Here is a 13,402-nt window from a genome sequence, read left to right on the forward strand (position 1 = left end):
AAGCTTCCTCAGACCTTCCACGGATCCTGTGTGCTGAAGCTGGGGACCCGGACGTGAGTTGGATCTGGACCCTTCCCTTGGGAGCCTCTAATATGGTGGGGGAGACTGACCTGGACACAGCTGGTCAGAACTGAGTCTGAGACAGGGCAGTACAGAGGAATATGAGAAAGAGACTGACAGTGCCTGCAAAAGTCAGGGGAGGCTTCATGGAGGAGGGGACATTTGAGTTGGGTCCTATTGGACGAGTAGAAGTTTGCCAGGGAGGAAAAAAAAACCATTCCAGACATTCAACCCAAAACATCCTAAAACAGGACCTGGTTTTGTGCTGAGCATGAAGAGGGACAAGACATTTGTTAGACTGAGGCCGTGCCTTTGAGGGGCTCCTAGACTGGCAAGACAATGCGGGCGGTGTGGTGAGATAGGGACACAGGAAAAGATATTCCCTGCTTCACTCCTCCCAGCCGCCATCCACCCAAGGCACAGATGGGATGAGGCCGTGGGGCCCAGAGATAACAAGGGAGAAAGAGGAGACACCGAAGGGCTGTGACTTGAGATCCGAAGACCCAGTGGGAAGGAGACGGGCATATGGTCCTCACCCTTCCCTGCTCACTGGCTGGCACAGGGAATACACAAATGAGTCCACCCGGTCCCTGTCCACGAGGGACTCTCAGTCCAGCAAGCGAGGCAGAAAGGGACATAGAGCCTGGAGGAGACATGAACTCAAATGAGGACATCACTGGCACTGTGGGAGCCCAGACAAAGAGGACAGAGAGGCTATGGAGGGAGATGAGGTGGACTTGATCCAGCCTATGGCATTCAGGAAAGGCTTCCTAGAGATCTGACCCTGAGTGCTGGAAAGAGGAGAGGCCCTAGGGCTGAAGGAACAGACTTAGCCAAGACCAGAAGCTGAAAACCCTAAAAAGTATTTCCAAAAGTGAGTTTTCTGTGTACAGGGTTGTGGTGAGAGCTAAAGGAGGAACCAGACCATCGTCTCAGAGGTCAGGCTGAAGAGCCCAGACAGTGGGGCGATGGGGACGGTAGGGGGCTGTGAGCAGGGACAGGTGAGGTCACCTCTGGCCATGTAGGGATGGACTGGAGGGGGAGCCTGTGGGCTGGAAGGTGGGGGAGGATCCTGGGAGGAGGGTCCAAGCAGGCGTATGTGATGCCTGAGCAGAGGCATGATGCCTCAAACATTGTCAGATGACCCTCCTTTCCCCCATATTGAGCAGAACTCTCATCTTTGGGTTTCTCACAGGTACTGAAGGTATCTTCAGATTCAGAACTCTCACCTTCTGAGAGAAGGGATGATGGGGGAGAGGAAGCGCAGCTGGGCCATTTCACTTTCTTGGGAGATATTTCAGAACTGGTGTTCCTCCTTTTCTTTGAGCCTAGAGAAAGGAAGACTGAATGCAGACTGGAGTTACAGAAGTCCTTTCCAGGAACCATTAAACCAGAAACCTGAGGTCATATTCAACACTCTCTTCCCTTTGACCCTCACAGCCAAGTTTTACTACTATCACCTAAATAATCTAAACAAACTTTCCTTTGTTTTAGTTATTCTTTCCTAAGAGAGGCTTAGCCTCTCTTTTATATCCTCAAGCACTTTATCACAGTGTGGTCTCCTTTAGGTAATTTCTTCAGATCTGTCTTCCAGTTCACTGTTCTCCTTCAGAGTGTCTAGTCTGGAGTATAAACCATCCAATGAGTTTCTGATTGCCATGATGATATTTATTTTTATCATCAGAGATTTTATTTGGTTCTTTTAAAATCTGCCTAATCAATCCTAACTAGCTTTCGTTCCTTCACTGTACCTTCAATTACTTCTTTTATTTCTGTAAACATAATAAATGTGCTTTGTACATATTCTCGTCTGTTAATTCCAAGGTCTCTGGTCATTGTAGGTCTGATTATATAGTTTGTGTTTCTCCTGGCAGTGGCTTGTTTCCTGGTATCTTTGTTAATTGGTTGGGAGCTGATGTGCCTGTTGGAAGTCTAAGGTCTGTCTTTAATAGATGTTCCACAAGAAAAGATTTGGCTCTGCTGGGGCGGAGGGCACCCACCACTCATCACTTTATACTAACTTTTCTGCTTGTATTTTTTGGGGGCCACACAGATCAGTATGAATTCTGGCCCCAAACTGGTTAAGGATGTGAGTTCTTGGTTAGGAGTTCTCAGAGAGGACATTTTTCACTCACAATCAAGGCTGAGACAGACAAATGTCTCCACATATTTTCTCTGTGGAGCAATTTTTTTTACCACTGAAAAGTCCCAGATTTTAGAGGAGGTTTCCAATTGCACCCCTGTGCTGCTCAGGCCCTATGCTTTGTCTCCTGTACCCCATAATGACCAGCACACAGCCCAGGACCAATACCCCCTATAGCATTTGCTCAGCCCTGTGGGTCTGTGTTTTCTTTCTTTTCTTTTTTCTTTTCTTCCTTCCTTCCTTCCTTCTTTTCTTTCTTTTTCTTTTCATTCTTTCTTCATTTTCTTTCTTCCTTCCTTTCTTCCTTTTCTTTCTTTCTTTCTTTCCTTCCTTCTTTCTTTCCTTTCTCTGTCTCTGTCTCTGTCTCTCTCTCCCTCCCTCCCTCCCTATCTATTTATTGCCTGCATTGGGTCTTAGTTGCGGCAAGCAGGATCTTTTGTTGCAGGGCGCGGGCTTCTCTCTAGTTGTGACGCATGGGCTCCAGAGCAAGCGGGCTCTCTAGTTGTGCGTGAGGGCTCCAGAGCACATGGGCTCTATCGTTGGGGTGCGTGGGCTTAGTTGCCCCATGGCATGTGGGATCTTAGTTCCCTGACCAGGGATCGAACCAGCGTCCCCTGCATTGCAAGACGGATTGTTAACCACTAGACCACCAGGGAAGTCCCTGTGTTGTCTTATTGCTCACTTCCATGTAACTACCTTACTTTCCTACCGTTCAGCCCTATGAATATAAAGATATTCTTTATATTTTATCCAGCATTTTGTGCTGTGCTGAGCCATAAGGGACTTTTCCTTATCATCTAGTCTGCTGTACTACTAAAACCAGAAGTCTTCTTTCAGTTGACATTACCTCAGCCAGCATACTTGGTCTCTGGACTCCTGGAATGGCCTCCTAACTGGTTTCCATGCCTCCAATCTACTTTCCACACGTAGCATTCAGAGAGGTCTCTTCAAAATGCAAATCATACTGTGTTTCCCATTTGGCGGAAGTTCTTCCATGGCTCCTCACCACATCAGTGATTACTAAACTCCTTACCCATGGTCTACAAGGCCCCACGTGTCTGCCCCCAGTACAGCTGTCCTTCTTTACTTCTCCAACATGTATGGCTCTTCCCCATACCATGCCTCGATGCCTGAATTCCTGTTCCGACCCCCTCACCTTGCCCCCAGTCTTCACTTGGCTAACTCTTATCATCCCTAGATCTCGGCTCAAACATTACCCACCTAGGGAGGCCTTCCCTGACCCTCCCAGAAACACATCTCCCTTATGTGTGTTCTGTGGTCCATCCATTGCCCTTCTGTTATCATGCACTCAACTAATAATTGTTTATTCAATGTCTGTTTGCCTTACCAGCCACCAAAATCTCTGAGAGAGCAGAAACCAGGTCCATCTCACCTGTTACTACATCCCTGGGCACAAACACAGCACCTAAGTACACAATAGGCAGTCCAAGTATGTTTGTTGCCTGATGACTGGGTGAATGAACAATGAGTGAGGCCCAAGGCTGGCATTAGCGAAGGCTGGGGTTAAGGACTCAGGCTCTGATGGATGGACCTAGAGATTATCATACTAAATGAAGTAAGTCAGACAGAGAAAAACAAATATCATATGATATCACACATGTGGAATCTAAAAAAAAATGATACAGGACTTCCCTGGTGGTGCAGTGGTTAAGAATCCACCTGCCAATGCAGGGGACACGGGTTCAAGCCCTGGTCCGGGAATATCCCACATGCCGCGGAGCAACTAAGCCCGTGTGCCACAACTACTGAGCCTGCGCTCTAGAGCCCGCGAGCCACAACTACTGAGCCGTGTGCCACAACTACCGAAGCCTGCACGCCTAGAGCCCGAGCTCCACAAGACAAGCCAATGAGAAGCCCGCACACCACAGGAAGAGTAGCCCCCACTCACCGCAACTAGAGAAAGCCCGTGTGCAGCAACGAAGACCCAACACAGCCAAAAATAAATAAATTTATATAAAAACATGATACAAATGAACTTATTTACAAAACAGAAACAGACTCACAGTCTTCAAAAACAAACTTACGGTTACCAAAGGGGAAATGTGTCGGGGAGGGATAAATTAGGAGTTTGGGATGAACATACACATCACTATATATAAAATAGATAATTAACAAGGACCTACTGTACAGCACAGGGAATGCTACTCAATATTCTGTAATAACCTATATGGGAAAAGAATCTGAAAAAAAACGGATATGTATATGTATAACTGAATTACTTTGCTGTACACCTGAAACTAACACAACATTGTAAATCAACTCTACTCCAATATAAAATGAGAATGGGAACCAAAACCATACACTAAGGATGAGGAGAAAGACAGGAGGAGCCTGGGTCCCTTATGGCATCATGGGGACACCATCCGTACACTGAACTGTCCCCTCCAGACTTTTTGTTAGAAAGAAAAACAAACCTCATTTGTTTAAACTCTTGAAGTAGTGTTTTCTGTTACTTGCAGCCAAACACACTCCTAAATGATAAAACGAACGTTGCTGAACTTTCTGCCACGTATGCCAACTTCCTTCTGTGGCCTTCAGATAAGCAAATCCACTTCGATTTACCAATGTAGGATCTGTGCTTGGGCTTTCCATTGGCTGGGACCTACTGCTGATATTTCATTCATTCAGTCAACCAATCAATAAGATTTCTCAGCACCCAACTCTGTATCAGGCACAGTCCTGGATGCTGTGCAAACAACAGAGCTTACAAACCACAATAAACTCCTATCCTTACAGAGCTTCAAGATGAGGAGCAATATAAATGAGTAAAATAATATATTTAATCCAGTTGATACTTACAAGTACTGAAAGGCAAGATAAAGCAGGGGCAGGGGACAGGGGCTGTCACATGTAGGAGGATGCAATTTAATTAGAGGTGTCAGGGAAGGCCTCTCTGAGCAGGCAACAATTGCATAAAGACCTGAAGAAAGTGAGAGGGGGGTCATGCACCAGATGAGGGAAGAACCACCCAGAGAGAGAGAACAGCAAGTGCAACAGCTTAGAGGTCCAGGGTTAGGAGATGAGCTCTGAGAGACAACAGGGACCTGATCATGTCAGGCTTAACCTGGGAAGGTAGTGAGCAGGGGAATGACAGGGTCTGACTTTGTTTTAACAGGGTCCATCAGGCTGCCACTTGAAGAGAGCTGCAGGGAACAGAGAAGAAGCAGGGAGACCAGGGGAAGAAAGCTTCTACAATATTGGTGAGGTGAGGGTGAGATGGATCAGGGTGGTGGCAGGAAGTGGTCCAATTCAGCATTGAGTTTTTTAAAAAATAAATTTACTTATTTATTTTTGGCTGCATTGGGTCTTCGTTGCTGCTCACAGGCTTTCTCTAGTTGAGGCGAGTGGGGGCTACTCTTCATTGTGGTGCACGGGCTTCTCATTGCACTGGCTTCTCTTGTTGCAGAGCACGGGGCTCTAGGCACAAAGCCTTCAGTAGTTGTGGCACATGGTCTCAGGAGTTGTGGCTTGTGGGCTCTAGAGCGCAGGCTCAGTAGTTGTGGCACACGGGCTTAGTTGCTCCGTGGCATGTGGGATCTTCCCGGACCAGGGATCGAACCTGTGTCCCCTGCATTGGCAGGTGGATTCTTAACCACTGTGCCATCAGGGAAGTCCTTGGCATTGACTTTTAAAGGGAGAGATGATGAGATCTGCTGGAGGGCTGCAGTCATGGGGTGGGAGAGAAAGAGGACTTGAGGATGACTCCATGGTCTGAGAAGCTGAATAAGCTGAACTGCTGTTACCTCGATGGGATAGTCTATGGAAGAGGCAGGTGGGGGGTGGCAGTCATATCAGGAGCTTAGTTCTGGGCATGCGGAGACACTTATGGGACATCCAATAGATGTCAAGCAGGGAGTCTGATATATATGAATGTAGATTTCAGGGGAAGAGTCCAAGCTGGAGACAGAAATGCATGAGTTGTCAACTTCAGAGCCACGAGCCCGATAAAACGCCAAGAAACTCTGTATAGGGAGAACCTGAGCTCTGGACTTCTCCGGTATCCATGCAGGGTCAGGCAGACTGCAAAGGTGTCTGTCCTTCCTTCCCAAATGCACACACGCACGCACACACATCACCCCTCCTAAAGGGAGAAGCATAAAGCCCCGGTTCTTACCTTGGGAGGATGACATAGACGGCTTGACAAAGGTCTGGGACCCCTCGTGCTCCTCTGTAGGCAGAGGTTTTCCGCAGTAGGGGCAGAATTTGAAAGTTGCTTCAACATCTTTGCCACAGTCTGGACAGGAGATCATGCTAGAAAACAGAAGTGGGGTCGGGGGACAGGAAGCTGGAAGAAAACTTAATCCACTGCCGACGAGTAGTCACCTGAGTTCCCCATGATGATGAGATTACAGAAAGAAGAAAAGTTATCATACCTGTAATACCCTCTCTCAGAAAGTGGCCACTTCTTTTTTTTTTCCTTTTTGGCTGCACTGCACGGCACGTGCGATCTTAGTTCCCTGGCCAGGGATCGAACCTGTGCCCCCCTGCAGTGGAAGTGCAGCATCCTAACCACTGGACCGCCAGGGAATTCCCAGAAAGTGGCCACTTGTAAAATGAGTTCTCAGGGACTTCCTGGCAGTCCAGAGGTTAAGACTCTGCACTTCCACTGCAGGGGGCACGGGTCTGATCCCTGGTCAGGGAACTAAGATCCCGCGTGCCGCATGGTGTGGCCAAGGGGGGGCGGGAAAGTGAGTTCTCGCCCCGTGTCCAGCCTCTAGCCACCTGTCTCTCCCTAATGGCCCAGGGCAGGTACAAAGCAGAACAAATGCAGAGTGAAACTGCAGCGCTCACAAAAGATATGAGAATGGCTTGAGGTCAATAAAAGTTCTGCAGAACTGCTCCAATCACGGAAGCATTGAGGATCTTCAGCTGTAATTGTGATGCTCATTTCTTGAATCATGTTATGGGGAAGGTAGAGACCATTAGTGCTCACCAGATATCCACATCCTCCCCTTCACTTCCCAGGATCCTCTGCAGTGAGATTGGGGCCACTAGTTTTGGCTACTTCTGGCCAATGGGGTGTGAATGGAAGTCACTTCCCGGCTGAGGCAGTTAAGAGCCCAAGTACCTCCTCTGTCCACCCATCCTCTGCAGGGATGGCCCAGATGGTCCATACTCCAGATGGCATAGGTACAAGATGAAGCAGGGCTGCCTGGTCCATGTCACAATCTCATGATGCGCAAATAAACTTACATTGTATTAAGCCACTAAGATTTCAGGGTTTACTTGTTACTGCAGCACATCCTACCCTATCCTGACTAACTTAGAGGGGTAACGGGTGTTCACTACGTTATCCTCTAAGCCTTGTGTATTTCTGCAATACTTCCTAATACTTTAAAAAAATCAAAGGCAAAATTACACATAGAGCCTACAACAAATGAGGATACAGCAGGTGTATTCATTTGCTTGGGCAGCCACAACTCAATACCATGGACTAGGTGGCTTAAACAACAGGAATTTATTTTCTCACAATTTTGGAGGCCAGAAGTCCGGGATCAAGGTATCAGCAAGTTCGGCTTCTTCTGAGGCCTCTGTCCTTGACTTGCAGATGGCTGCCTTCTCACTGTGTCCTCACACGGTTGTCCCTCTATCTGTGTTCTAATCCCCTCTTCTTATTGGACTAGGGCCCATCGTAGTCTGTTTGAGTGGCTATAATAAAATATCACAGACTACTGGGTGGCTTACAATCAACAGAAATTTATTTCTCACAGTTCTGGAGACCGGGATGTCCAAGATCAAGGTGCCACCGTGGCTGGGTTATGGTAAAGGCCCTCTTCTGGGCTACAGACTGACAATTTCACCCTGTGTCCTCACATGGAGGAAGGGGCTGGGGAGCTCTCTGGGTCTCTTTTATAAGGGCACTAATCCCATTCATGAGAGCTCCACCCTTACGACCTACCCACATCCCAAAGGCCCCACCTCCTAATACCGTCACATTGGGCATTTCATTTCAACATATGAATTTTGCGGAGGGACACAAATGTTCAGACCACAGCAGGCCCACCCTAAAGACCTCACTTTAATTACCTCTTTAAAGGCCCTATCTCCAAATACAGATGCATTCTGAGATACTCAGGGTTAGAGTTTCCTAAAAATATGAATTTTTGTGGGATACAACTTAGCCCATAAGAGCAGGATGAAACTAGTTCATAAATGAAGCAGAGAAACTCAACAGGGATGACAGTGCAATAGGCATTTCCAATGAATATACTTTAAATAGCAAAAGAAAAAAGCAAAATTATTTTGTTTTTTATTCTAAGATTCAGTGTACAGTCCCAGTTATAAGCTGGGATATCAAAATAGAAGTCAAAATAAACTTGTGCTCGTGACTTCATTTTGCCTTCCAAGACAAAGTTCTTTTCTTTTTACTTTCACTTATTTATCTTTGACAAATAACAACTGTCTATATTTAAAGTGTACAACTTGTTTATATATGTGTGTATGTATATATATATAAATAATTCTAATTTGCCATATATATATATGACACATTAAAATTATAATGGAGTGATCATAGTTCAGACATACAAAAATGGAACTGGGCAGCCACTGAGGATCTGGTCTCAGGACTTTCCTGCAACACTGAGAACTTGAACTTTCTGTGAACTATACCTAACCCAAGGACACCAGCCATTTTTAAAACAACATCTGCTTCCTGGAACCTTGTGTCTCAGGGCTGTTCCCCCTTGTATAGATGCAACCATTCTGACCCCAACCAATCCTTGCTTAACAAACACCCTACTTCTTGCCAGCTTGATTTTTTTTTTTAACATCTTTATTGGGGTAAAATTGCTTTACAATGGTGTGTTAGTTTCTGCTTTATAACAAAGTGAATCAGCTATACATATACATATATCCCCGTATCTCCTCCCTCTTGCGTCTCCCTCCCACCCTCCCTATCCCACCTCTCTAGGTGATCACAAAGCTGGTATCCCTGTGCTATGGGGCTGCTTCCCACTACCTATCTATTTTAGATTTGGTAGTGTATATATGTCCATGCCACTCCCTTCATCCCAGCTTACCCTTCCCACTCCCCGTGTCCTCAATTTCATTCTCCACGTCTGCATCTTTATTCCTGTCCTGCCCCTTCAGAACCATTTTTTTTTTTTTTTAGATTCCATATATATGCGCTAGCAGACGGTGTTTGTTTTTCTCTTTCTGACTTACTTCACTCTGTATGACAGACTCTAGGTCCATCCACCTCACTACAAATAACTCAGTTTTGTTTCTTTTTATGGCTGAGTAATATTCCATTGCATATATGTGCCACATCTTCTTTATCCATTCACCTGTCGATGGGCATTTTGGTTGCTTCCATTTCATTTCTGGCTATTGTAAATAGTGCTGCAATGAACATTGTGGTACATGACTCTTTTTGAATTATGGTTTTCTCAGGTTTGCCCAGTAGTGGGATTGCTGGGTCGTATGGTAGTTCTGTTTTTAGTTTTTTAAGGAACCTCCATGCTGTTCTCCATAGTGGCTGTATCATCTAATTATAATTCTTGATAAACAACTAATGTAACTAATTGTGGCTTTGCAGTTTTTGCCTTTAGAAGCTTCCTTCATTTGTAGTCCAGTGGAACACAATTCAAGTTGCTTCTTCTTTTTTTTTTTAATTGTAATACGTATATATGTATTTCTTTATTAGGATGCCCTCAAGTACTTCTTGAATCTGGGTCTCCTGGGCTGCAGTCCTAACAAACCCCAAATAAATCCCTCTTTATTTCAGTCAGTCTCCGTTTCTGAAAGTCTGGTTAACAGTATACATTATGAAACGATCACCACAATCAAACTAATTAACATATCCATCACCTCTTATAGTTCCAATTTGTGTGTGTGTGTGGGGGGGGGTAAGGACACTTGAGATCTACTCTCTCAGCAAATTTCAAGTATACAATTAGTTATTATTTACTATAGCTGCCATGCTATACATTAGGTCTCCAGAATTTATTCATCTTATAATGGGAAGTTTATACCCTTTGATCAATATCTCTTTTCCCCCACAGCCTCTGGTAAGTACCGTTCCACTCACTGTTACTATGAGTTTGACAATTTTTTTTTAGATTCCACATATATGTCAGATCATGCCATATTTATCTTTCTGTGTCTGGCTCAGTCTAATTAAAACCTTTTCCTTTATTCACTGTAAAGACTGGTTTCTGTTGAGAATGCAAACAGTAGAGTCCTTAAAATCACAGGCTCTGGTCCCAGGCTGCCTGGATTTGAATTCCAGATGTGCTCCTTGCTGGGCATGTTGCAATACATTTCTATCAATTGCTAAGAACAGGGGCCCGGCCCACAGAAAGCCTTTTATGTTAGTGGTTGTTATTACCCTATCATGCCCTGTATCCCACTTATCATCTTCCATTTGTTAACGTTTCTATTCTTCCCTTTTCTCTTTCCATATCCTAAGTTCTGAGCCTCTCAGGTCTCTCCATTTCCTCTTGGTGCTAACTCATGGAATTCCAGTGCTTGCCCTTGAAACACACAGGCCGTCCAAACAGCCCATGAAAGAAATCTCAACCAGAGGAGAAAAGGGTTCCTCTTCCCCTTGGCCTGCAGAAGAGCACAAACCACGCTGTGGCATAAAACTGCCTTTCTGTTATTTTACACAAGTTGTGTAAGACATATGATTTCAAAACTGCCGCCAAGTGTTCTTTAGCCTCTAAGAAGGTTGTAATGCTGATTGGTCGTGTGACTTAATCATTTGCTTTCCTGGTAATAACATTTAAATGGACATCTCTAGCTTTTCGAAGATATAAATACTGGTGAGCATTTTTTTAAGCTAGAAGAGTCACCATCACTTCTCCCTTCAGGCCATGACAAACCAGAAACCCTTGTGTGATGTTGGAGCCACAAGATCAAAACTGTCTAGAGGACAGCTACCCTGGAGAGTTGCTCCAGACTTTGTATTAGTGAGAAACTGGTGTCTGGGTTAAGCTACTGAGATTTGGGGGTCAATTGTTACTGCAGCATGGTCTAGCCTAGTCTGACTAATACACTCAAGACTGTGCTAGGTTACTTATGTAAATAAAAGTTTGAAAATTTGAGGCGGTTTCAGTGGAATTTCCCCAGGTGCCAAGTGCCGTCGGATAAAGACGGCTTTTAGGAATGGGTAAGCGCCTGGACCACTGCCACGCCGCTGATAACCTTTCTCCTGGGAGTGAAGTCTGCGAGCAGTAACACACAGGAGATGCAGCAGGAGCAGGCTGTTGGTGGGGAATAGGACTTAAGGGGCATATGTCCCAGGGGATGGTACCTTTATGGGGTCACGGTCTGGCCCTCAGACTCACTGGGCTGGAAACTCCATCTTAACTGTGTCCTGTAAGTGAAAAGAGGTGGAGAGGCTGACTCAGGTTTGCTGCACATAAGTAAAAGATAACGGTTGGGACTTCCCTGGTGGCGCAGTGATTAAGAATCCGCCTGCCAATGCAGGGGACATGGGTTCGAGCCCTGGTCCGGGAAGATCCCACATGCCACGGAGCAGCTAAGCCCATGCGCTGCAACTACTGAGACTGTGCTCTAGAGCCCACAAACCACAACTACTGAGCCCACGTGCCACAACTACTGAAGCCCGCGCGCCTAGACCCTCTGATCCGCAACAAAAGAAGCCACCCAATGAGAAGCCCGCGCACCTCAAAGAAGAGTAGCCCCTGCTCGCCACAGAGAAAGCCTGCGCGCAGCAACGAAGACCCAATGCAGGCAAATAAATAAATAAATAAATATTTATTTTTTAAAAAGATAATGGTTAATGTTTATTGAGCATTGGCTATGCAGCCAACATGTGCTAAGTTTGTTCATTCACTCATTCGCTCAATAATTATTCACTGGGCTTCCCTGGTGGCGCAGTGGTTGAGAGTCCGCCTGCCGATGCAGGGTCCCACATGCCGCGGAGTGGCTGGGCCCGTGAGCCATGGCCGCTGAGCCTGTGCGTCCAGAGCCTGTGCTCCGCAACGGGAGAGGCCACAACAGTGAGAGGCCCGCGTAGCGCAAACAAACAAACAAACAAACAAACAAAAATTATTCACTGAACTCCTAATATGTGCCTACTACTGGGGATACAGCAGCAAAGGAAACAAACAAGGCTCCTGACCCGACAAAGCTCATTCTAGTGGGGGAAGACAAGTTTAATAAATAAGTAAGCAACTGTTTAATACGTCACGTGGAAGTACAGCTATACTAAACTCTCAATAAATATATATGGAAGAAACAAGGAAGTCTCAGTGTTGAAGTCACCGGTCCAAGGTCATATGGCTAGCTCAGGACTCAGAGCCAAGGCTCCAACACTCAGGCCAGTCTTTATCATTCATTCACCCATTTTCTTTACTTACTCAACAAACATTTACTGAACATCTGCTATGTGTTAAATACTGTGCCCCTCGTGGAAGAGCTAAAGATTAGACTCTAACTTAGGGCAGGAGGGCTAATCACCTAGGTGACGGGATACGCCTCGGCCCCGTCCTCCGCGGAAACCAGGGATGACGTAGTACCACGGCGGGGCGTCTGTCGAACTCCCCATTAGCTCTGCCCGTCTCCGTCGTAGCCACGCCTATCACCAAGAGCCCGAAGAAGCTGGGGACACTTGGAGCCGGCAGGTTATTTCGGAGACCAGAAGCTTCTTTCATCCCGACCCCCGACGCCCGTTCCCAGGGGCTCCGCCTCCCACAAAGAGTCGCGCTCACGTCACAGGCACCACGACCGAACTCTGGCTAGGGTATCAGGAGACCTCCCCCTGCTCCGCTTCTCCTTCCCCTCACCTCTAGATTTGGTGAGCGGAGCGGGGAGACATATTTTTGCAGCCAGACCCTCGGACCCGCCAGGGAAACTGCGACTCACCTTCTCAGTTGCCCCGCGAAAACTTCCGCTTGGGCGGAAGGCGCTGCGCGCGCACCCTCTCCCTCGCGGAAGGACTGCGGCCGCGCAGCCTACGCAGACCTCCGGCTTGCCCGCGGGCTGTGCCTTCCTGGGAACTCCATTTCCCAGGCACCTTCGCGGCAGACCAGCCCTCTGACTCAGGGCTGGGGGAGGGATTTTCCCTCATCGCCCAACCCCATTCCACATTCTGTGGAACGCTTCCTGGTTCTATTGCGCATATGCCAACGTGGAGCCAATCGTAAGGAGGGATGAACTACGAAGACTGACTAGGTTGTCCTTCAAAAGCTGGACTACAATACCCAG

General features: G+C 46.6%; 1 protein-coding gene across 14 annotated transcripts in view; it reads right to left on the reverse strand.

Annotated features, from left to right (window-relative positions):
- Positions 1–13,193, reverse strand: part of VRK3 (VRK serine/threonine kinase 3) — a 69,944-nt gene extending 56,751 nt beyond the window's left edge. For 5 of the 14 annotated variants that reach the window (XM_073796654.1, XM_073796647.1, XM_033845306.2 and 2 more), the window contains exons 1-4: positions 13,061–13,193; positions 11,484–11,546; positions 6,339–6,475; positions 1,290–1,403 (exon numbers count right to left, since the gene is read on the reverse strand). In XM_073796654.1, the coding sequence (XP_073652755.1) occupies positions 1,290–1,403; positions 6,339–6,474 (250 nt within the window). In that variant the 5' untranslated portion in view covers position 6,475; positions 11,484–11,546; positions 13,061–13,193. Of the gene's footprint in view, positions 1–1,289; positions 1,404–6,338; positions 6,476–7,694; positions 7,874–11,483; positions 11,547–12,655 lie in introns of all 14 variants that reach the window. The other 9 variants (XM_073796657.1, XM_073796655.1, XM_073796651.1 and 6 more) reach the window with 8 other exon arrangements.
- Between the last annotated feature and the right edge of the window lie 209 nt (positions 13,194–13,402).

This window comes from Tursiops truncatus, chromosome 19 (genome assembly GCF_011762595.2).
Source record: "Tursiops truncatus isolate mTurTru1 chromosome 19, mTurTru1.mat.Y, whole genome shotgun sequence".
NCBI classification, from domain to species: domain Eukaryota; kingdom Metazoa; phylum Chordata; class Mammalia; order Artiodactyla; family Delphinidae; genus Tursiops; species Tursiops truncatus.